Source organism: Moschus berezovskii, chromosome 6 (genome assembly GCF_049115385.1).
Source record: "Moschus berezovskii isolate FMDL1 chromosome 6, NW_MosBer_1.0, whole genome shotgun sequence".
Taxonomy (NCBI): Eukaryota; Metazoa; Chordata; class Mammalia; order Artiodactyla; family Moschidae; genus Moschus; species Moschus berezovskii.
Genome location: NC_142465.1, coordinates 51,944,224 through 51,970,572, shown reverse-complemented (window position 1 = coordinate 51,970,572; position 26,349 = coordinate 51,944,224). Strand labels below are relative to the sequence as shown.

General features: G+C 40.8%; 1 protein-coding gene across 5 annotated transcripts in view; it reads right to left on the bottom strand.

Annotated features, from left to right (window-relative positions):
* GRIP1 (glutamate receptor interacting protein 1) overlaps positions 1–26,349 on the bottom strand; it is a 770,922-nt gene that overhangs the window by 190,529 nt on the left and 554,044 nt on the right. For all 5 annotated transcript variants that reach the window (XM_088837043.1, XM_088837040.1, XM_088837039.1 and 2 more), the window contains exon 2: positions 25,934–26,014. In XM_088837043.1, the coding sequence (XP_088693169.1) occupies positions 25,934–26,014 (81 nt within the window). The remainder of the gene's footprint in view (positions 1–25,933; positions 26,015–26,349) is intronic.

Below are 26,349 nucleotides of genomic sequence, written 5' to 3'. Positions count from 1 at the left end.
ACTAGTTCATTATGTCCTGGAAAAGCCAGCCATATTGCCTTGGGCACACTGCATTTAGTTTAATTCTAAAGAGAGAATGAAACTAAACAGTTTTAGAAGTACCATATTTCATTGACTTCACTGCCATCACTTTTAAGGAACCCTGCTGTTTTATTCACCACTAAGAAATGCTGCCAATTAAATTACGACATAATGCTTTCTTTTCACTAAGTTAAAAAATTTTTTTATAATTACAAAGGAACTCAAAGTACATACATAAGAAGGAAAATGTACATTAAATAAGTTAGTTAAGGGACTTCTACATCTTCTTCACATTCACTCCTAATGTCACAGAAGCCCTTATTTGCCATATGACATTGTCCTCTGGACATCAAGAACACTGATGATGCAGATATCTGAGAGAGTGCTCTGCTATTGTCTCTTGGTTTTTCCTCCAAGTTGCTGAGACCCGTCTGACAAGTTATGATGCTTAGGCTTCCTTGATCTTTCCCCAAAGTGTCAATAGAATGGTTTAGACAACAATGCAAGTTCCTACCTCAAATGGTCCTTAAATGATTTATTGCCTGAAACTTCAATGGGCTGCATTTATCCAATCATATTATCAGGAATTACAACCAAGTAAGCGCATGGTGAGAGTTGGACTGTGAAGAAAGCTGAGCGCCGAAGAATTGATGCTTTTGAACTGTGGTGCTGGAGAAGACTCTTGAGAGTCCCTTGGACTGCAAGGAGATCCAACCAGTCCATTCTAAAGGAGATCAATCCTGGGTGTTCATTGGAAGGACTGATGCTGAGGCTGAAACTCCAATACTTTGGCCACCTCATGCGACGAGTTGACTCACTGGAAAAGACTCTGATGCTGGGAAAGGTCAGGGGCGGGAGGAGAAGGGGACGACGGAGAATGAGATGGCTGGATGGCATCACCGACTCTGTGGACATGAGTTTGAGTGAACTCCGGGAGTTGGTGATGGACAGGGAGGCCTGGCGTGCTGTGATTCATGGGGTCGCAGAGAGTTGGACACGACTGAGCGACTGAACTGAACTGAACTGAACTGAAGAGCATGCACGGGCAACAATGACTGCAGGTTCAAGAACAACTATAAGGTACATCCTGGTTTCACAGTGGTTAAAATGAGGGGAGGCATCCTCCAAATAAAAGAAATACACTATTTCTCTAAATTCACTTTCAGCTGAAGCTCTTAGGTACCCATGGAGGAGGAGAACACACAGACACAGTTATAACTAAATCCCTTGTCCTAACTTCGGCTCCTCTTTTCTGTTTTCTCTTCTGTTCCTCCAAGTAAAATTTTGTTTCCAAAGAGGTTTCTTTACTGGGAAAAAACAGGTGTGAAGCCCCATCAAATGGCAGGCATGAGCACTCCCAGCTCTGGCATTCTGTAAGGCTGCGATACTAACACACAGGTAAAGCTACTCTCATCAGTTTCCAGGACATTCACTACCACAGGCTTCTTTCCAAGCCTGGGGAAGAGGTCCTAGTGAGGTGTTCACATGGTCACATGGTCTTGTAAAATTTTAAAAATGTACTTTTGTATTTTTCTCCTTAAAGAGCTGCCTTCCCTCAAATTGTATAAGCTTTGGGTACCAGAAAACCTAGATTTTTCTTTGATCACAGCACTTTACATCTGTATACCACTTGAAGAGGTGCCTAGTAGAGTCACATATTTTCTCATTTGAGTCTCACAGAAACCCAGGATCTTAAAGATGAAAACACTGAAGCTTTTTGAGGTTAGATGGTTTGCCTAAGGACACCCTATCAGGCAAACCATTTTGCTAGAACTTAAAACCAGGTGCTCTCACTATGAATTCAGTCTTCTTTTTCATACACCACCTTGGTTAACAAGGGGTGCCTTGGCTCGGCAAGTTGCCAGAGTGACTCTGGCCAAAATAAAGCTTCAAATTCTAACAAAAATTCCTGTTTTTTTTTTCTTCTCGAATATAAGTATGAAACATAAAACTACTTGCGGTTCAAGCAGATTGTGAAGTCACTTTTAAACAACTGGAAAAGAATATTTTCTGATTTGTACTGAGTTAGTGACCTGCCAGACCCTCATTTGGAAGGCCACATCAGTCCCAAAAAATAACATCTTTGTGTTGAAGCTCATGAGAAATACGCCCCGCTGAATATTGAAAGAAAAAGCTTACTCTTCTTTTGTTGCTGTTTTGCTTAATCTTTGTTCCACTCAGTGATATACACACACACACACACACACAGGAAAATATTTTTCTCATATCTGAAATCTGAATACATAATTCCTGAAAAAAATATTACTCCTGTCTTTTCTTCCTCCACTACATATTCCTCTTTAACAGATTCATCATGTGGTCTGAATACAATACCCACACATGTTATCAAGTATGAACATGGCAGAGGACAGTTTCCTTTTAAAAGCACACTGCCCTACCAATGCCTTTAAAATCTATTAAAGCATATCTCGCCAAGCCCAAGAGAGCATTACAATAATTGGTTCTCTTACCCAGGTGAAAAAGAACATATCTGTCAACTAAAGAAGTGCAGAAGCAATTAACACCTCAATGCTCTCCCGGGAAATTGCTTAAATTAAAGAAATAACAGGGATACATCATGGTTATTGTATTTCTAACATTTAGTTACTCACATGGCTGTAGAGTGCCTCAGTCACTCCCCTCCCCCCTCCCCAGCACAACAGAGCCAGGTACTGGTGTCTGTGTGGCTCAGGGTGTACTTGGGTGCTTGCACGTGTAGCACATGTGGTTCTTTGGTCACATTTCTCAGAGGCTGATGTAGAAATTGGGCTGATGCAATTCGCATGCAAGGCTATGTATGTCTTAGATCAATAAGTTCTCAGGCATAAAAAAATGTGCTGCCCCAAAGGAACTGATTTATTTGTCCTCTTCCATAGCTGGGCTACTAAACAGAAAGTTTATATTGGAAGGAAAGTTATGACCAAACTAGACAGCATATTAAAAAGCAGAGACATTACTTTGCCAACAAAGGTCCATCTAGTCAAGGCTATGGTTTTTCCAGTGGTCACGTATGGATGTGAGAGTTGGACTGTGAAGAAAGCTGAGCACCAAAGAATTGATGCTTTTGAACTGTGGTGCTGGAGAAGACTCTTGAGAGTCCCTTGGACTGCAAGGAGATCCAACCAGTCCATTCTAAAGGAGATCAGTCCTGGGTGTTCATTGAAAGGACTGATGCTGAAGCTGAAACTCCAATACTTTGGCCACCTCATGCGAAGAGTTGACTCACTGGAAAAGACTCTGATGCTGGGAGGGACTGGGGGCAGAAGGAGAAGGGGACGACAGAGGATGAGATGGCTGGATGGCATCACCGACTTGATGGACATGAGTTTGGGTGGACTCTGGGAGTTGGTGATGTACAGGGAGGCCTGGCGTGCTGTGATTCATGGGGTCGCAAAGAGTCAGATACGACTGAGCGACTGAACTGACTAATTGACTGACATGGCAAACAGCGGAGGCTGAGCTGGGGAGTGAATCAGATGGGTAAAAACCGTTGTTTGTCAGCAGCAAGATCTACAGAGAGCCTAGAAGTTCAATCCATCATCTCTCCCTCTTCTCAGTGATGTTATTCTGCCTTTATTGACTGCAGTCTAGGTACACAAACCTGATGAGGGTTTTGAGAGACCCAGACGCTGAGAGCAGGGCCTGCACCTCTGCAAATCTTAGTCAAGGTAAAATGTATTTCTTTCCTTCCTCCCCACCCACCCCTAAAGCTTGGCTCTTGTAAGAAGGACCAAAGTCAACTCCCAGAATTCTCAGAGAAAATCAAACAGGATGTTCCAGTTCCCGTTTACTCAGGTAAACATGTATAAACATGTAAAAGATACCAAGCAAAACACCTATCCTTCTGAAACTACTCCCAAAAATTGCAGAGGAGGGAACACTGTTAAACTCATTCTATGAGGTCACCATTGCCCTGATACCAAAAACCAGACAAAGATACCACAGAAAAGAAAACTACAGACCAGTATCATTGATGAACAGAGACAGAAAAATCCGCAACAAAATACTAGCCAGTTGAATGCGACATGTGGCATTATGACTAAAAGGATCATATGCCATAATCAAGTGGGATTTATCCCAGGGATGCAAGGATTTTTCAATATCTGTAAATCAGTGGGTATATGACATCATTAAATTAAAGAATAAAAACCATATGATCATCTCAACAGATGAAGAAAATGCTTTTGATAAAATCAACATCCACTTACGGTAAGACAGCATGCAAGAAGAGCAGCAACAAACCCTGGAAGATGCTGAAGGGGCCTCTGAAGGAGGAGAGCAGTTAGTTCACCGTGTCTGGGGCCTGAATCAGACCATAGGTGATATTAAAGCTCATCTGGTTCAAGACCTACCTCATTTGATTTTCTTTACAGCCACCATCCAGTCTGGAGTAGCCCCAGTGTGAGAAACTAATCCTCTCAGAAAGCGCCTATGTCTTCTTCAGGCAGTTTGAATGAATACTAACTGCATATATTAGGCACCTCATTGGTACCAAGCCTGACTTAGTTTGCTGTGTCAGATAGACGCTAAGGTAGTCATTCATGATGCCTGACTTATTTATTTCTTTTTAATAAACCAGTTTGCTTTTATTTTTAAAAAATTAAAAAAATATTTTATTTTAAAAAGTATTTATTTTATTTATTTAGCTATTTTTGCTAGTTTGGGCTGTGCTTGGTCTTTGGTGCTATGTGTGGGCGCTATGTGCGGGCTTTCTCTATTGCCGCAAATGGATTTCCCATTGCAGCAGCTTCTCTTGTTGCAGAGCATTGTCTCCTGGGCACTTGGGCTTTACTAGTTGCTGCAGGTGGGCTCAGCAGTTGCGGTGTACAGGTTTAGTTGCCCTGTGGCTTGTGGGATCTTCCTGGACCAGGGATGGAACCCGGGTTTTCTGCATTGGCAGGTGGATTCTTAACCACTAGAACACCAAGGAAGTCCATGATACCTAACTTCTGACCATGAGACCTTGTATATCCCCCCTTTTTGAGAGTGGGTGTCACCTGTGCCTCGTATCTAACCAGCAGAATATGGCAAAGGTGCTGGGATGTATGTGATTACATGTATGTGATTATGCACATAGGTTGTAGCAACCATCTTGCTGGAGACTTTCTTGCCTTGTGGGTTTTGGAAAAGCCAGAAGCTGTGTTAGGATTGAAGGTCTTTGGTTGAGAGCCAGCAAGAAACTAAAGCCCTGAACTGAATTCTGCCAACACCCTGTGTGAGCTTGAAAGTAGACCCTTCCCCAGTCAAGTCTCAGATGAGGCTGCAGTCCTGGTTGACAGCCTGATTGAGCTCTGTGAGCCCCTAAAAAGGAGAACCAGAGAAGCTGTGCCTTGATTACTGACCCACAGAGACTATGAGATCATGAATGGTATTGTTTTCAAGCTGTGAAATTTGCAATAGTATTGTCACACAGCAGTAGATAACTAATACAGATGCTTTATAGGTATTAACTCATTTAGTCCTCATTACTGTCTCATTTCACACAATGGGAAAACTGATACATGAAGCATCAAACATAAGCAACCAGCCAGAGTTTACAGAGCAGGGCCAGAACTGGCCCTGAACAGTTCTGGCAGGGCCAGAACTCAAATAACTAAATACCGAAGTAGCTACGCTACAAACCAATAAGGTATGCTGCCTTTCTGTACTTCTTAGAAACTTCTACTTCAAGTTGCTTCCAAATCTGATTTCTACAAATTATCCTTATAGCATGAGTGAAAAATCCAAATGCAACGACAAACCAGATACATTCAATGAATGAACAGGTTGTATGTAACCTGATCAGTAGGGTGTGACATGAAACAGACTGAAGACCAACAGATGCTACCTCATGGTATTCACTGGCCAAGTGCATCTAGGCTGCCTTCAACCAGTGGGAGGGTGTTCGCTGGTGACCTCAGACATATGAATTCTTATTATGCTTCTGAGTTCTGAGAACACATGGACCCCTTTTCCATCAGTTCAGTTCAGTCATTCAGTTGTGTCCGACTCTTTGTGACCCTATGGATGGCAGCATGCCAGGCTTCCCTGTCCATCACCAACTCCCAGAACTTGCTCAAACTCATGTCCATCGAGTCGGTGATGCCATCCATCCATTCATCTGTCATCCCCTTCTCCTTCTGCCTTCAATCGTTCCCATTATCAGGGTCTTTTCCAATGAGTCAGTTCTTTGAGTCAAGTGGCCAAAGTATTGGAGTTTCAGCTTCAGCATCAGCCCTTCCAAGGAATATTCAGGACTGATTTCCTTTAGGATGGACTGGTTTGATCTCCTTGCAGTCCAAGGGATTCTCAAGAGTCTTCTCCAACACTACAGTTCAAAATCATTAACTCTTTGGTCAGAGAAGGCAATGGCAAGCCACTCAGCTTTCTTTATGGCTTCAAATACTAGAAACCAGTGATGATTCCTATTTCCAGTCTTCTATTTTCTCCTTTAAATGGGCAGCAGTACCCTCACATCTTTGTCTCTCTTGCAGATGGTCTTCTTGACACAGGATAAATATGTACAAGTGTGTTGACTCTGTGTAATATCAGCTGAAAACTCCTATTATTTCTCTCCTTTATTCCTTGTGCATAGAGAGCAGAAGAGTCCTTGTCACCATAATTAATACCACTTTCATCTGGCCTCCTAGAAAGAATAGTTCTTGAATATGCTTTACTAGAACATGGACAACTTTTATCATGCAAGAACTATAGTGAACAGGAGATGGTAAGGTCAGCTGGAAGAATTTTTCCAAGTTCTCTAGGCCATAAGAAGAAGAAGCTGGGGAGGAAGGCTACTTCTAGTAGAAACTGGTGTGAAGTTACTTTTAGCATGGTGAAATGCTGAGCTACCCAATTTCAATGATGCATCTCCAGTAGCTTCTAAGTAGAATAGTCTAACTAGAAAGGATAGAATTTAATGTAAGAGGAAACTTATGCTAAATCTAAGTAAAGTGATATTAAAATAATCCCTCAGGTGATTAAAATATATTTGAGTTTCCAGAGTCCAGTAAATTACCTCTCAGAGAATTAAAAAATATGCAGACATAATAATGAAACAAAGATAAAAATGAAAGATATGCCAAAAGGCTGGGAACAGGTGAGCATCTAAATTGCTACAATGAAGAGCTTGGAAATTCTAGATCTCTGGGATTGATGGCAGGTCCTGGCAACATTTTAGAAAGGATTATTATACCACTGAAGAAATAGGCATGCAAACTAACATTATACAGGCATACCTCATTTTATTGTGCTTTGCTTTATTAAGATTTTACAAACTGAAGGTCTGTGGTAAACCTATATCAAGATTTTTAGCACCATTTCCCCAACAGCATTTGCTCATTTCATGCCTCTGTATCACATTTTGGTAATTCTTGAAATACTTTAAACTTTTTCATCATTACTATGTTTGTTGTGATGATCTGTGATCAGTGCCCTTTGATGTTACTATTGCCATTGTTTTGGGGTGCCAAGAACTGTGCCCATATAAGATGGTGAACTTAATAAATACTGTGTGTTCTGACTGCTCCACTTACTAGCCCTCTCTCTCCCTCTTTTGGTCTCTGTATTCCCTAAAACATACAATAATATTGAAATAAGGTCAATTAATAGAATTACAATAGCCTCCAAGTGTTCAAAAGGATTCACATGTCTATTGCTTTAAATCAAAAGACGGTTATGGCTGATCTGCGTTGTTGCATGGAAGAAATCAACACAACATTGTAATTATCCTCTAATTTATAGAAAATACTCTGTGATAAAAAAAAATCAAAAGATAGACATGACTGGAGACTTTCCTGGTGGTTCAGGGGCTAAGACTCCATGCTCCTAATGCACAGGCGCTGGGTTTCATCCCTGGTTAAGGAACTAGATCCTACACACCACAGTTAAGAGTTCGCATACTGCAACTAAGACCCAGTTCAGCCAAAAAAAGAAAAAAGAAAGAAAAAAAGTTAAAAAGAAATATAGACAGGATTGGGCTTCCCCAGTGGCTCAGAGGTAAAGAATCAGCCTGCAATGCAGGAGTTGCAGGAGATGCAGGTTTGATGCCTGGGCCGGGAAGATCCTGGAGATCTTGCCTGCAGAATCCTACGGACAGAGGAGCCTGGCAAGCTACAGTCCATAGTGTTGCAAAGAGTTGAAAACAACAGAAATAACTTAGCATGCACGCACACACACATAGACATGATTAAGCTTAGTGAGGAAGGCATGTCAAAAGCAGAGACAGGTCAAACACTGGGCCTCTTGTGCCAAAAAAGAATGTAAAGGAAAAGTTCTTGAAGGAAATTAAAGGTGGTACTCCAGTGAACACACAAATAATAAGGAAACCAAACAGCCTTCGAGTTGATCTGGAGAAAGTCGTAGTGGTCTGTACAGAAGATCAAATCAGACACAACATTCCCTTAAGCCAAAGCCTTGGAGCAAGGCCCTAACTCTCTTCAGTTTTATGAAGGCTGAGAGAGGTGAGGAAGCTTCAGAAGAAAAGTTTAAAGCTGGCAGAGGTTGGTTCATGAGGTTTAAGGAAAGAAGCATCTCCAAAACATAAAAGTTCAAGGTGAAGCAGCAAGGGCTAACAGCAGCAGGAAGTTATCCAGAAGATCTAAGATAATTAATAAAGGTGGTTACACTAAACAATAGATTTGCAGTATAGAGAAACATCCTTCTATTGGAAGAAGGCTTCCTACCATCTAGGACTTCCATACCTGGAGAGAAGTCAAGGCCTGGTTTCAAAACTTCAAAGGGCTGATTCTCTTGTTAGGGGTTAATTCAGTTGATGACTTTAAGTTGAAGCCAATTTTCACTTGCTGCTGCTGCTGCTGATGCTAAGTCGCTTCAGTCGTGTCCGACTCTGTGTGATCCCATAGACGGCAGCCGACCAGGCTCCACCGTCCCTGGGATTCTCCAGGCAAGAACAATGGAGTGGGTTGCCATTTCCTTCTCCAATGTGTGAAAGTGAAAAATGAAAGTGAAGTCGCTCAGTCGTGTCCGACTAGTAGCGACCCCATGGACTGCAGCCCACCAGGCTCCTCTGTCCATGCGATTTTCTAGGCAAGAGTACTGGAGTGGCTTGCCATTGCCTTCTCCACCATTCCCCAAATCCTAGGGCCTTCATAATGGAACAAAGCCTAGATGACAGCAAATTTGTTGACAACGTGGTTTACTGAATGTTTTAAGCCCACTGTGGAGAGGTACTACTCAGAAAAAAGATTCCTTTCAAAATATGACTGTTCAATGACAATGAATCTGGTCATTAAAAAGCTCTGATGGAGATGGACGATGAGATTCATGTTGTTTCCATGCCTGCTAACACAGCATCCATTCTGCAGCCCACAGATCAAGAAGTAACTTTTACTTTTGAGTCTTATTATTTAAGAAATACATTTTGTAATGCTATAGCTGCGGAAGATAGTGATTTCTTTGATGGATCTGGGCAAAGTAACTTGAAAACCTTTTGGAAAGAATTCACCATTCTAGATGCCATAAATAATGTTCCTGACCCATGAGAAGAGGTCAAAATATCAACACTACTGAGTTTGGAAGAAGTTGATTTCAACCCTCACGGATGACTTTGAGGGGTTCAAGACTTTAGTGGAAGAAGTAACTACAGATGTGGTGGAAACAGCAAGAAAAACAGAATTAGAAGTAGAGACTGAAGATGTCATTGAATTGCTATAAACTTTGATAAAACTTTCATGAATGAGGAGTTGTTTCTTATGGACGAGCAAAGAAAATGGCTTCTTGAGATGGAATCTAGTCAGGGTGAAGATGCTATGAAGATTGCTGAAATGACAACAAAGCATTTAGAATATTATATAAACTTAGTTGATGAAGCAGAGGCAGAGTATAAGGGAGGATTAACTCCAATTCTGAAAGTTCTGCTGTGGGTAATATGCTATCAAAGAGCACTGCATGTTACAAAGAAATCATTTATGGAAGGAAAAGTCAGTTGATGTGGCAAATGTCATTGCGTTATTTTAAGAAACTGCCACAACCACCTCAGCCTTCAACAGCCACCATCCTGATCAGTTAGCAAGCATCAACATGGAGGCAAGATCCTCCACCAGCAGAAAGATTACAACTTGCTGGAGACTCAGATGATGGTTAATATTTTTTAGCAGTAAAGTATTTCTAAATTAAGATAGGTACATCACTTTAAAAAGATTTAATGCTATGGCACACTTAACAGACTACAGTAAAGTATAAACATAGCTTTTACATACAATGGGAAGCAAAGCGTTCATATGATTCACTTTATTGTGATATTCACTTTACTGTAGCGGTCTGGAATAGAACCTGTCCTGTCTCCTAGAGATACCAACATATAAACACAATATAATGTAAATACATATTTGAGCATTTCAGTGAGCTTTGAAAAAGAACTCTTCTGATATCTTGCAGACAGTGCAGAGTTCCGTGAACTAAAAGTCTGTGGCTTTGAAGCTCACGGAGGATGATATCCACAGTGATATCCTGAAAATCACTATTGATGAAGGAGCATCGAGGCTTCTGGTCTGGGTGCTGCAGAGCTCTGTCCTTGGTACTGGTATGCTCAAAATTCTTAACAGTGTTAGATGCTTGTAAAATGTATGGTTAATTCACTGCTAAGAACAGTGGTAAATATAGGTGATGTGCAGGAATAGAAACGATTTCCACTATGTTGGAAAGATGAGCTGAATCATTTGAGAGCTGGCTACAAGAGCTGAAAGATGAGGGGCTTTGGATTAAAGTAATATAAACTCAGATATTAGCTTGGTTGTTGGGCAAACTTGGGCAAGTTACATGAGCCTTGTGAGCCTTCAGTTCTTCCCCCATAAAATTGGTATCATTAAATATCTCCTCTGAACAAAGAAGACTGGTACACAATAGATGCTCAACAACTGTTAGTATCCCTCCTCTGTTCCTCTTCTCAAATCTTCCTAGCTGAATATAATCAAAACACATGTATAGAAAACTGAACAAAGGGTATCGTGTTGCCCAGTGTTACATGAAGTTATACGCTGAAGGGAGGAAGCCTAGCTCCTGAGAGAAACTCATGCGAGCAAGGACTATTAAGTACAAGTGCAATGTAAACGAACATCCTTTGCTCATTGAAAAATACAACCTTAATTGTCATTAATTGAGTAGAATACCCAGATCACGCAAGGTTGTGTTCTTCCAGTACTCTGTGCTCTTCAACTGGAAGAAGAATTCAGTTTTTGCTGCCACATGCTAGAGAGCCTCCCAGGGTGTGAAAAATATTACACAAAAGGCCAGGTTGAAGGGAGGAACGTGGTTTACCTGGTTAAATAACAATGATGACTCGTGGAAGAACTGATAGGTACATTCAAGTGTTTGAAAGACTTTTGGAGAAGTTCAGAAGAATTAGAAGAGCCACTGGGTAGAGGTATAAGGTAAAATGTTGGCATAAGCAATATTTCCTAACAGGTAGAGATTTTAACACATTATTGACCAGAGACATATCAATACCGTAGGCCTTAGTTTCCATAAACCCCCCCCAAGTCAACAATGTGTTAAAAAGTGGGGGTTACCTTTAGTAGATGGTAAATATCCTGTCACTAAAATAATGAAGCAGGAGGAGTCAGATGTGAAGTTTCCTATACTGAAAGAAGAAAATAAAACGAAAGATGTGTGTGTACATGTGAGTGACTGTGCTAGGTTTTGGTGTTTGGAACAGAAAGAGCATGATGCCTCATCATTCCATCTCAGTATTTTGTAAAGTTTGATGCGTAACAGTGATCAGACCCTAAAGTAGGTAATTAAGAAGTCTTTAATATAACAACCATGGACCACACCCACTTATGAACACTGCTGGGTGGGAGAATTTTTAATGAAGAAATGTTTTCTTGACTATAGGGAACTCTAACATTAATTCCAGGTGGTACAGTGGTAAAGACTCTGCCTGCCAATGCAGGAGATGCAGGTGTGATCCCTAGGTCAGGAAGATGCCCTGGAGAAGGAAATGGCGACCCGCTCCAGTATTCTTGCCTGGAAAATCACTTGGACACAGGAGAATGATGGGCTACAGTCCATGGGGTCACAAAAAGTAGGACACAATTGAGCGACTGAGCATGCATTCATACAACTTTAAATTAGAGATAAGTCTAGAACGTAGGAAAATAGTTGCAGAGCAACTTGAAACAGGATGAGCTAACCTGCCAAAAGGTTTAATAAAAACACATAGTACTCTGGGTGTTCATAAAAAGAAATGCTTATGAAAGGCCATAGGGGAGATGGAATATGATATGTGGGGATGACATGGGGGTATCAGCATCAGATGTGTGAGTTCATTTTATCCCTTTTTGATTTGACGAAGTCAAATCAAAGAGAAGAGGTTTCTATTTTAAGAGGGTTTTAAGAGAGAAGAGGTTTCTATTTAGTTAGGGATCTACAGGGCTGCAGGGTAATCCTGGACATTGCCTAAGGCAATACACTCTTCCAGTCTTTGAAATGACACCTCCTGCTCCTCTACAAGCCTGTATCATCTCCCTCCTCTGTGATGACCTCGCCTATTATTTCAAGAAGAGAACAGAGCCATCAGAAGAGGATTTATGTGTCTTCTTAGAAGGAATCTACCATAACCCTCCTACCCTTGTGACCCTGGATTCATCTGCCATTCCTCCTGCTGACACCTCCGCTGCATGCTGGGCAGCACCCCCTTGAACCTCTTCAAAGATGATGCTTTGGCTTTCATCCCCTTTGCTTCCTGTATCAATTTCTCTCATTCCACTGACTCAATCACATCAGCACACAAACACACTGTATCCTCTCCCATATTTAGAAAGAGAGTCTCCCCAGATCACTTGTCCCCTCCAGCTACTGTCCCATTCTCCTGCTCCTCTGGTTAGAGAGAGTTTTTTGAAAACTTGAAGGTGTTGTCCACATTCTCTGACTCTGCACTCAGGTCCTTTTCTCACCTCTGCCCACTCAAAGCAGGCTCTTCCCATCATTTCACTGAAACTTCTCGAGTTAGGGTCACTAAAAACTTTCTTCAAACAGAATCCTACGGCCAGTTCTCAGTCCTCATCTTATTCCTTTTATCATCAACACCTGACTCAGTTTTTTTCTCTCTCCTTAGTCCCGTGTGGTCCTTAACTTGGATTCCAGGGCACCACATTCTCATGCTTCTCCTTGCACTGTCTCTGTTTCTTCAAGTCTTATGATGAAACTTCCTTCACGACTGACTTCTGAAGGTTGAACTTCCCCAGGCTCAGACCTTGAACCTCATCTCCATCTATCTGCACTACCAAGATGATATCTATGCCTCAACCACAAGGGGGTACATACAAGCAGGTGTACATACAAACAGCTCCAAAATTTGTAGGCTTTCCAGGTGGCACTAGTGGTAAAGAGCCTGCCTGCCAATAAAAAGGATGGGTTCGATCCTTGGGTCAGGAAGATCCCCTGGAGAAAGTAATGGCAACCCACTCCAGTATTCTTGCCTGGGAAATCCTATGGAGAGAGGAGCCTGGTGGCCTCAGTCCTCGGGGTTGCAAGAGTCAGACACAACTTAGCGACAAACCACCATCACCACCACCACTGAACTTTACTCTGAGTTCCCCATTCCCTGTTTCCACTGATCCATTTCTTCCTCAGTGGGTCTTCGTCTTAGTAAATGGCATCACTAATTACCCAATTAAGAGCAAAGACCATGGATTCATCCCAGACTTCTCTTTTCCTCTCATATTTCACAACTAATTCATCAGTAAGGCCTTTGGACTCTTTCTTCAAAATATGACCATTTTTTCTACCTCTGCCTCCATCAAGCTAGTTGGAGCCACTATTATTTCTTGAATGAAATACTGCAATGGCAACTGACCTCCCTGTCTCCATTCCTGCCTCCTTAAAGTCTATTTATCCACGTAGAAGCTAGAGAGAGTTTAAAAATGCATCCGTACCTCAACTGCTCAATCCCTGCAATGGTTTCCTGTCACATTCAGAATAAAACTCAAGCTCTTAGCTTGGCTACAAGTCCTACAGAATCTACTTTTGTCTCTCTCCAACCTCATCTCTCACCACTCTCAGCATTGCTTCTCCCTTTCTGGCCATGCTGGCCTTCTCTCAGTTTCTTGAACAAGAAAAGCTTGTTCTGACCTCAGGGCCTTTGAGGCCTGGAATCCCCTTCCTCCAGACCATTATGGGCTCATCCTTCATTTTAGACTCACACAATTGTTATTGCCTCAGTTCAGTTCAGTTTAGTTCAGTCGCTCAGTCGTGTCCGACTCTTTGCGATCCCTTGAATCACAGCACGCCAGGCCTCCCTGTCCATCACCAACTCCCGGAGTTCACTCAAACTCACCTCCATCAAGTTGGTGATGCCATCCAGCCATCTCATTCTCCGTCGTCCCCGTCTCCTCCGTCCCCATCCCTCCCAGCATCAGACTCTTTTCCAGTGAGTCAACTCGTCGTATGAGGTGGCCAAAGTATTGGAGTTTCAGCTTCAGTGTCAGTCCTTCCAATGAACACCCAGGATTGATCAATCTCCTTTAGAATGGACTGGTTGGATCTCCTTGCAGTCCAAGGGACTCTCAAGAGTCTTCTCAACACCACAGTTCAAAAGCATCAATTCTTTGGTGCTCAGCTTTCTTCACAGTCCAACTCTCACATCCATACATGACCACCGGAAAAACCATAGCCTTGACGAGACGGACCTTGGTTGGCAAAGTAATGTCTCTGCTTTTTAATATGCTATCTAGGTTGGTCATAACTTTCCTTCCAAGGAGTAAGCGTCTTTTAATTTCATGGCTGCAATCCTAACTGAGGCTAAATAACAACAACTAATTGAGGCTAGCCTAGATTTTCTTTTCAAACACATGTCTTTCTGTCCAGCACTCTCTTCCTTACACAGTAAACTGAAAGTGAGAGTTGCTCAGTCATGTCTGACTCTTTGCGATTCCCTCCAGGCCAGAATACTGGAGTGGGTAGCCTTTCCCTTCTCCAGGGGATCTTCCCAACCCAGGGATTGAACCCAGGTCTCCTGCATTGCAGGAGGATTCTTCACCAGCTGAGCCACCAGGGAAGCCAAAGAATACTAAAGTGGGTAGCCTATCCCTTCTCCAGGGCATCTTCCTGACCCAGGAATTGAACTGGGGTCTCCTGCATTGTGGGCAGATTCCTTACCAGCTGAGCTACCAGGGAAGCCCCCTTACACAGTAAGTCCCCTACAGATGCATCTTCAAGTTTCAAACTTTCAAAGATGTGAATGTGTGTTCCATTGGCATCAGGCGTGAGTGATGTTGCAGCTTGCTCTTCATCTCCTGTTGTTGACAGTCCTTCAAAGCTGTCATCTCCCACCTCATCTCCCTCCTCCAGTCAGGAATTCTTCTTGCCTGTTCATCAATACCAGCCCCTGTATGCCAGCTGTTGTACAGTACTACTGTACTTTTCAAGGCACTGAACTGTAAGATAAAAAATGTTTTCATTATGCTTTGTTGGAGAAGGAAATGGCAACCCACTCCAGTACTCTTGCCTGGAAAGTCCCATGGATGGAGGAGTCTGGTAGACTGCAATCTATGGGGTCGCTACGAGTCAAACATGACTAAGTGGCTTCACTTATTATGCTTTGTGCATGCTTCTTTTCTATATATTATTTGTGTGAAAAGTATTATAAACTTATTATGTACAGTACTATATAGTTGTTAGTTGGATACCTAGGTTAGCTCTGTTGGACTTACGAACAAATTGGACTTGCAAATGGAACCTGTGCATTTATGGGGGATTTACTGTACTAGTTTATTTCACGTTATTGCACCTAGCACCACTAGCATGCCAACTCCAGAAGGACAGAAGCATGTAGGATACTGCGAGCTTCTGGAACACTACTGCTGCTGCTGCTGCTGCTAAGTCACTTCAGTCGTGTCCGACTCTGTGTGACCCCATAGACGGAAGCCCACCAGGCTCCCCCATCCCTGGGATTCTCCAGGCAAGAACACTGGAGTGGGTTGCCATTTCCTTCTCCAATGTGTGAAAGTGAAAAGTGAAAGTGAAGTCGCTCAGTCGTGTCCGACCCTTAGCGACCCCACGGACTGCAGCCTACCAGGCTCTTCCATCCATGGGATTTTCCAGGCAAGAGTACTGGAGTGGCTTGCCATTGCCTTCTCCGGGAACACTACTAGACACATACAAAAAAATAAGAGAAGATCATTCAGTTAAAATGGACTTAGGGAGCAAGTAAAAGATTGGCTGGAGGGAAAAAAAAGTGATACGATGAAACAGGCAAGGGTGAAATGCGTGGAATCAAAGCATAAGCAGTTTACATTTTATGTAGAAGGCAGGAAAGCACCAGTGGCGCAATCAAACTTCTAAAGAGAAAAAGATCTGCCAGGTGCTATCAAGTATTCCTCCTCCCCTCCACCCGCAATTTCAAAGCAGAAATCTTCATAATATCAGTTTATCACCTAGCTCAGTAAGAGTCCTTAGAAATGTGCAAGGATGTTTAATAATAACAGAAATGAAAATGTACATATTGCACCCATGGCTCAGAGTCATTCTTAAATCATTGAATCAGATAATGGGAGATATATACGCTCTGACTTTAGAAATCTCTTCTCAAGATGAAATGCTCTGCTGCAGAACAAAGTGACTCATTTCATCCATTCAGTGCTGTCTTAAAACTCTGTGTTATCCTAAGGTTTTAGAAGGGAAACATGAAGCAGAGAGTCATGGTGCTACTAGCTTAAAAACAAGTACTTAAAAACCTGCTTGGCCAATTTCAATTTTTTTCCTTGAAAATCAAAAATGTATAGAAAAAATTATAGCACAGCCTACAGCATAGTATCAGTTTGCCTCCTCAGTTTCTGCTAGCCCTCAGTTACTTAGAGAAACAATGACATGACCTTTGCCTCTACTTACTGACCCACCTGTAATCAAGGGACTGTCAGTGATGACTGAGATGGATTCTGCGACTTAGACAGACAGAGCCCACTCCTACCCAAGGCTCCTGCTCACCTGACATTTTCCTATGTTACTTGAGAGCAGAGGCTCAATTGGCCACTAGGAGTCAAAATCTTTTCACCTCATTTTCATTAAGAATTCTCCTCATCACCTTCTCTTTTCGCTCACTGCTCAGGACTCTGATGGAAATTCATTGTTATCTAAATGAATTTTAGATAAGATTTTATTTGATCCACTACTTTCTAGCCCTGTGACCTTGGCCATGTTAGTTTAGCTCTCGTGAACTTGTTCCCTCATCTATTAAGAGGGAAATGAAGAAAACTTAATTCCTGGAGATGTTGTGGAAGAAATATAACATTATTTATCAAAATGGTTAGGTCGATACCTGGAATATGGCATGAAATGAACGATAACAAGTATTTTTCTAATTATCTATGGTTTCCTTCATTCTCTCTTTCTAGATTAGGTTACTCTTGTGATCACTGCATTTGTGTTATTCCCTAGGCTTTGGGTTAATATTGTTCAATCTCCTCTCCATCAGTATTTGTTGTCATTTTATAGCAAAAGCCCCATGTGCCTTCCACTCCCATCCACACGCCCCGTTGCTGCACTATAAATCAACAACCACTCATCAATATACTGACAAACTGGGGTTCTCAATGTCATTTTTTTGGAGAAGAATCTCACTCCAAGCCAGAGTTTCCCGAAGGATATTGTATATAAACATTGACGGATATATTTGAGGGAACAAACAAACCTTTAAAAAAAGCAAGTTTGCAGAGACGTGCATGGACCTAGAGTGTGTCATACACAGTGAAGTACATCAGAAAGAGGAAAACAAATATTTTATGTTAACGCATATATGTGGAATCTAGAAAAATGACACCGATGAACCTATCTGCAAAGCAGAAATAGAGACAAAGCTATGGATCCCAAGCAGGGAAAGGAGGGAAGTAGGAGGAACTGAGAGATTGGGACTGACACATATACACTATTGATACTAAATATAAAATAGAGAATTAATGAGAACATACTGTATAGCACACAGAACTCTATTCAATGCTCTGTGGAGACCTAAACAGGAAGGGAATCCAAAAAAGAGGGGGACATATGTGTATGCACAGCTGATTCACTTTGCTGCACAGTAGAAACTAACTAAAACAACTAACCTCCAAGAAAAATTAATTTAAAATTTATATTAGAAAAATATAATTAACATATAAATTCAACATAATAAAGCTAAGGAAAAAAGTGAATCAATTTACGTTCACTTAAAATCATATTAAATATAGTCAAGGTAGAACACAGACACATAACAAACATGAAGATGACATGGGAGTGACTGGCAGTGGGAAGGTTGTTCTAAGTCATGTCAGCCCGATGGATAAGAAAGGGGTATTGACAGGCCCGAATGCTTTCTGTTCTATAGAAAACTAGGTAAGGTGGTCCTTCTAGTTCCCTAGTGCAGGGACTTCCCTGGTAGTCCAGTGGTTAAGATTCCACACTCCCCCTGCAGGGAGCATGAGGCGACCCCTGCTCAGGGAACTGAGATTCCCTAAAAAGCGCACAGTGTGGCTGGCTGGCGCAATATATATATATTTAAATATATAAATATGATTTCTTTCCCTAGTGTCAATCAATCCATACAACTTTCTTTTCTCAGTTGGTTTAACATTGTGTTACAACACAGGCGTACAACATAGGTGATTCAGTTATACATATACATATATTCATTCTATTTCAGACTGTTTACACATATAGATTATTACCGATTACTGAGTAGCAGTCCCTGTGCTATATAGTAGGTCTTTGCTGGTTATCTATTTTATCCTTACAACTTTACCCAGTCATAGGGAGGCCTGGTGTGCTGTGATTCATGGGGTCGCGGAGAGTCGGACACGACTGAGCGACTGAACTGAACTGAACTGAACTCTCTCAAGCAACTTAATTAAAAAACCCCTAACTGGAGGTCTCCCTAACTTGGAGAGCAGGAGAATTCATTTTTCTTCAGGGCCTAGGAGACAAAAAAGACTTTCTCTTTGTGCACGTCTCCTTGAGCCTCCTTATAAAATGTTTTCAGACACTGGAGGCTGTGCTGGCTCGTCAGAGTCACTCTGATTACTGTGTGTACCCAGAGCACGACATTGACCAACAGCTACCACTTCTGTAACACAGGGGGACTCGGGGAAGATCCAAGCACAGGACTAATTCATTACACATCATTTCCCGTAAATTGCATGCTGGAAGAATGATTGTTTAAAAATCATTTGCTGCCGATGTACCACTTCATTATATTTCACCCGTGTTTACTAAGGCAGGAGAGAGGTTTGAACATAATAGACTGTCATTTCTCTGAATTGCTAATGAAAGCCGCAGTGCTGAACACACAAATCAAGCCGCTCATTTTTCGCCCAGCGCAATTTGAAAACTCAGTATGTACCACCAGCCACAGAGCAAAGTGGATCAGCTCTCTGGGGGAAAATCCTTCATGTGTACCTGCCATAAGAAGTAATAAGTTCTGCTTTGCATCACTCTATTTATAGACTTCAGTTATTTTCACATATTTTTTGGCCTTTTTTCTATAGCAGCATGCATTCTCAAATGAATCAGTCTCATCTTGTCAATTTTACTGTTAAATTGGGCTTAAATATTCTCTTTAGGTGTTAGAGGATTGCAGGGACATTTTCTGTTCAAACAGGAACAAATTAGACTGAGGCGAGACCTTTGGTCTTTAAAATTCTCTAGCTTCCAACTGACCTATATTTCATTCATTAGTCTTAGGCAGCAGATGATCTTCTTAGAAATGCCATGTTTGGTGCAGCCCCAAGGCCTGGGTGAATAGCTGTTGTATGGTGTACGATGAGTCACGGTAAATGGAGACTATGTTGATTTTTTTTTTTTGGTAGCAAAGTATACGACTCATGAGGTGACCAATTCAGCACAAGGAAAACCTTCCTGCTGATCTTTGTCTGCTCATTAATTCCGCAGGTATTGACTGAATCCTTACTATTTGCTAAGCACTGCTCTATGTGCTAGAGACAACAGTAGTAAACAGGACATATAAAGAACCTAACCTAGGGTATCTTACATTTTAGTGTGAGAATGAGAAAAAAAAAAACGTGTCAGTTTCAGAGAGTGATAAGTATCATGGAAAATTAAATAAACGGAGGCACGAGCAGAATCTCAGACATATTTGTAATGCTGCCAAGAGTCTTGATTTTATGATCTTAGAAACTCGTCTCTAAAGAAGTGATATAGCTTTGACAATTTCTTAAATATTCAGTAATTACAACACTTGTATCACCGTTTTGAGTTATTGATGCTGACTGTTGGTCTTGATGCTTCTCTGGCAGGACACCCCCTATACTGTGGTCCTCACCTGGGCTCACTGGGCTGTCTTGGAGAATGTGGGGACAGCCTGACTGAGCAGCTGAGAAGCTTGCCTCTTGGCATATTCCCATATGGGTGATCCTGTCACTAAGAGCAGAGTTTGATTCAGCATCTTTGGGCAACATCTGCAGCACCCTAGCACCATTTTTTTAAAAAAAGAATATTTATTTATCAATTTATTTATTATTAATTTTCTTTTTTGGTTATGCTATGTGGCATGTGGGATCTTATTAATAGTTCCCCAATCAGGGATCAAACTCATGCCCCCATACTGAAAGTACAGAGTCTTAACTACTGGATAGCCAGGGAAGTCCCTCATGCATTTTTTTCCTTTAAGTTTTAATTTTTGAAATAATTTTAAAATTGTATGAGAGCTGCAGGAACACTATAAAGCACTCATTCCTTGATACCCTTCATTCACACACACACACATACGGAGACATCTCTCTCTTTTTTTTTTTCATTATTTGAGTGTACATTGCAAATATAATGGCCCTTTACCTCTATTCCCCTGGTTTTACTGAGATATAACTGACAAAGCCATTAACCATTTAAAGTGTACAATGTGACGATTTGATGCGCATATGTACTGTGCAGCACCATGCTTTGCATGACATGTCACACTTGCTTGAGTCAACTGACTGGTTTCCCATTAGTGAGACATGCTCCATTTCTTGGAGCGGCTCAATGGTGGAACTAGACAGAGAACTGGGCCTGAAAATCAGAGGAAATGCCCTTCACCCACCTGAACAGTATTAGAGCTATAAAATCCTAGTGTAAATGTCACTCTATATATCTGCTGTAATAATGAAAATTTAGATCAATGAAGCATCAAATTGTATGTTAACAAAGAGGAAAATGCTGAACAGAGAGGGCAGAACTTTAAAAATTCCTGTCCTTCTCTCTTAATTCAAGGTTGCCAGCTTCTGTGTGGGGCCAAGGGCATGTATTATTTTCTACACTTTGACTTTTCAGTAGGTGTCGATGCTTCCTGGATGTATTGGAAACGGTGTATGTGTACACATCTTGGGCTTATTAACATTTCAGACTCTCAATTCCATATCTGTATATCCTCTGCAAATACCCAAATATGAGGTACAAGAAAGAAAATCTTTATCTTATTACAACCAAATTGATAAATGTCTTTTCTCATATTCTAGGAGAAAAAAAAAATTCTCACACAAAATTTTGAGGTCTCATTTTGGCTACAGAGTTAAGATAATTTTCCTGGGGCACCAAAAGTTTGGAAGTGCAATAGATATGAACACTTGACTTCTTTCTGCTTTGTGAATTGCCCCAAATTCTTTGCCATGAAAAAAATAAGCAAAGAAAGCCATCCGACCCAGAAAAAGGAGGTAAATCAAACAAATAATATATTAACTTTAGGCTTTCAGGTCTAGTGTGGTATCCTGTCTTTTCATGAACATTAGATAGACATGATTAGATAAGTCACAAATTATTGTAAAATGTGTTAAAACAAGAGTCTGCAATAATTAGGACAAACCCTCCATGTGGTCAAACTTTGATTCACCAGTAATCTTTCAAACAAAGGAAGATTAGACTGACAGATTTTCTTAAATAACCATAGATGTGGAATAGAATCTGCTAGTTCAAAATACTTGGAATTCATCTTCTCTTTGAAAAAGAATATGAGTAGAAATGAGGTTAAAATTTTTTTTAACAGAATGTTAAATTTTTTATCTAAATTTAAACTTTAGTGTCATAGAGACATTAATATTTCTTTTCCACTATTATCATTACTGAAAATTTTATAAAACCTTATGAAAGACCAAAAAATCTCTTTTTTACACATTATGCCATAAGAGACATGATTAAAATGACAAGTTCCCAAATAACATGAAAAATGCATTTCCCCTTTATCCAAAGCAAATGCATTTTGGTCCTAAGAGATGTTTAATCTATTCTCTTTTTGAGAAGAGATAGCAGGGGGATGAAAGGATTTACAGTTAGAATTGTTATTTAATGAAAGATACATATTTGACTTGTGATTATAAAATAATTGCTGTAACAATTTCGAGTTTAGACAGCAGTAGTGTATTTTGATATGAATGAAAAACAAATTATATTTCTGTTAACATTCAAGGTTACTTCTCTGGGTCAGAATTATTAAAAGTTATCCTTTATTATGCCATGGGAATAGTGGAACCAACGTTAATAAATCTTCTCTATTTGTATGTGTACAAATATTTATTCCAGGAAACATTAGGTTTCTATAGAATTAGCTTAAAAGAACAGCTTAATCTTTCATAAAAACTTTTATACAGAACATTTATATGCTTTCTACTACCTTATACTCTTCCTCCACCCCCTCCATCAGACAGAGTGCTCACATGAATGGTCAAATTCAATCACCATCACTGGCTCATTGGGAAGAAATACGAGGAAAAGCCACAGTTCCTTTATAGTTTCAGCTTATGAGTGTTTGCTTACTCCCTAGCAACTGGGGCACCAAAATGGCCTCAGGACTACACCTGCCCTGAGAAATGCTTTTTACTGAGAAGATCCAGGGGCTAGTAGAGGATCCAAGCTTTTTTAAAGGTCTCATTCAGTTCGCTGGTATATTTTTGGTCTAGACACATCTTTCCTTGCCACTAGGGTGGTAATAATCAGTCCTTCCAATGAACACCCAGGATTGATCTCCTCTAAAATGGACTGGTTGGATCTCCTTACAGTACAAGGGACTCTCAAGAGAGTCTTCTCCAGCACCACAGTTCAAAAGCATCAATTCTTCGGCGATCAGCTTTCTTTACAGTCCAACTCTCACATCCAAACATGACCACGGGAAAAACCATAGCCTTGACTAGACGGACCTTGGTTGGCAAAGTAATGTCTCTGCTTTTTAATATGCTATCTAGGTTGGGAGGGATTGGGGGTGGGAGGAGACGGGGATGACAGAGAATGAGATGGCTGGATGGCATCACCAGCTCGATGGACATGAGTTTGAGTGAACTCCGGGAGTTGGTGATGGACAGGGAGGCCTGGCGTGCTGTGATTCATGGGGTCGCAAAGAGTCGGACATGACTGAGCGACTGAACTGAATGAACTGAACTGAACTGAGGGTGGTAATAATACTCTTGAGGGAAGAGAGGTTGGGAGGTGAGCACAGAAGAACAAAGGCTGTAAACTTGCACTTTGCTCTGTTAGCTCTATGGTGTTGACCTTAATTTATCAGGAGGACACCTTGGGATTTTTTCAGCAAATAATAAAGAGGGTGTATTCTCCAGGTCTCTGTGCATTTCTCTCTTTTGCAGTCTCTCTCTCTCACCAGAACAAGAATTAACAAGTATTTTTAAGTAAGACAGTAAAACTGTAGAACTCCAATTGTCAGAACTCAGTCAAGAAGCAGTTTCCAAGAAGTTCCTAAATTTTCCTCCTTAAGATGTAACAGTAAGTCATAATCACCTATTAACCACTTTGGTTTCTTAGCCTTCTGGCTGGTGAACTCCTTTTTCTCTTGAACTGTTCTAAATAATTAAGAGGACTTTGAAGACGTGCAACCCTTTTGGCTGATACCTTTTAAGAAAGAACAAAAGTGTGTTTGTTCATGTTCAAACTCCAGGAAAATAACCCCTGATGCCATTTAAAAAAAAAGTTCCTTGATTTCAGTGAATTTAAAATTGATATAAAGGACTTCCCTGGGGGGTCCAGTGGTTTAGACTCTATGCTTCCAATGCAAAAGGTGCAGGTTCCATCCCAGGTTGGCAAACTAAGATCCCATGTGCTGTGTGGCACAGCCAGACAATAAAAACAAACAAAAAAACCCTACCAATTAAAAAAAAAAAAAACCTGACACAAGGAAGAACAAAAGGAAAAAATCTATTATGAAGAATCACTGAGTGTCATGAACTAAGGACTATAATTAACAACATCTGTGTACTTAACATGTAACTTTAAAAACTACTCACTGATTTTAAGGTAAAGCCTGGCCCATAACCCTGTGTTGTAATTTAGTATGTAACACTGGAAAACCCATGAAAGGAAAATATGAAACTAGTTCAGGGCTTCCCTTGTGGCTCAGATGGTAAAGAATCCACCTACAATGCAGGAGAGCCTGGTTTGATCCCTGTCTCTGGAAGACCCCCTGGAGAAGGGAATAGCTACCCACTCCAGAATTCTAGCCTAGAGAATCCCATGAACAGATAAGCCTGACTGGCTGCAGTCCATGGGATCATACAGAGTCAGACATGACCGAATGACCAAGCACGCATACACACAGGCAGTGCTTTTGTTTAGTACCATATAAAGTGGGAAGGACAGTGGGAAGTCTCTTTACTCCTCCCAGCAGAGGATTACTGAGTACCAGCTAATTAGAGAAGCCGAAAAGGAATTGATGGATAACTGGCATTCTTGAATTTCAAACTTTGGGGACTTCCTTATTGCTGACAAGGAGAAACCAGAGAACATGGCCCATAGCTGATTGCAGTAGTTTTTCTAAACATGACCGGCACTAAGAATGAAATTTTATAGGCTGGAATAGAAGAAATCTCAGCACTGGGTGAAGTCATATAATTAGAGGTTTCAAATTACTTTAGAATCTTCAAAGCACACAAACAAGGATATGGATCATTCACAATATATGCCTCTTTATAAGCCACGTACTTTCATAATAAATCAGTCTTCATAATAAGAAAAAAATAACCACAGGCAGTTCTTATAAACAATAATCATGAACAGGGCAGAAACTGGACTTGTCTTGTTCTTTGCTCAAGTGGAAAATTCTCCCTTTACTGACAGATTTGCCAAAGCATCCAATTTAATGTTCGAAACACTGCTTTGTTTTATCTTGAGTTGTTAAACTACTGCACTCTAAAACCCTGCCACTAAACTATAGCTGTATTCAATTTATTGTATTTAATATAGACAGGCATTATTTTTGATACTAAATGTACTATTCTTTTGATACTAAATGTACTCATGCTTTTAACACTTCTCTTAAGGACAGCTGCTACCACAAGAGGTTTTCCATGAGTCACCTAATTCAGATAAAGATTGAATAATATTTTCAATTTCCTTCCTACATTTATTTTAGAATGCGTGTCATTCACAAATTCAAAATTTCAAACTATGGAAGTTTGGAGGTAAAGACATTTGAAGATATTTCTTCAAAATGTTTTGTGGAGGAAAAAAGGTATTATATACTGTAAAACAAGAAAACTCATCACAGCTTCCTAAAGAAACAAAGTCCCAGAATTTTACAAGAATTGCTCAGTGGAAGTAAATCCAAGTTCAAAGAGACAAGAAGAAAGGAGTAATTTGTTATTCAGCATATATACGATCTGCCACAGCAAATTTGAACCACTTTGTTCTGCTGGGTTTGCCTTAGTAAAGGGATAGATGCTGCTGTGAGAATCATTCCCTGAAAAGAGAGGTGAAAGTAAGTCAGTGAGTGAGAGCTGATATAAAATCAAGTCATTTTACAAAGGATTTGCACACAAGATGAATTTTCACAAGCTGGCAAGCTTTTCCAGAGTCTTGCTTTCATGAATGTTATTTGAACAAGTTGTGTAGAATGCAGTCTCCATTCTATGAGATAGCATTGCTTTTTTTTAAAAACCAAGTTGGAACTATTCAGGTCACCAAATAACAGGGATCAAAAGTAAAACAGCTGAAAAATCCAACAGTCTGGTCTAACCTGGGATGCTCTGTCTCCTCACAGCCAATGCTCCATCAGGCGGCTTTGTCTGGCTGGCGGATTTAGTGTAGGGACTCTCATCTGCAAAGGTACAATGAAGGCTTTGGTTAATTTCCATCCAGTTTCTACTGTAGTGAAGGTCTTTCAATGGATTGCAATCCTTCTGCCAGAGAGAGGTGGTATGGCACGGTAGAAAGAGTCTGTAGACCTGGGTCCTAACCTGGGTTTAGCAGTGGGATTTGGTCCAATCATTTAAATATGCTCTGAACATAGGTTTCCTCCCCTATGAAAGAGGGATATGCGTTTGCACCCATCTCTGAGGATTGTCAGGATCAAGCTATAATGCACATGAAGGCATAGAATTGTAAGAAGTTTGTAAAAACAGTACACAGATGATTTGCCTGTCACCTATATTC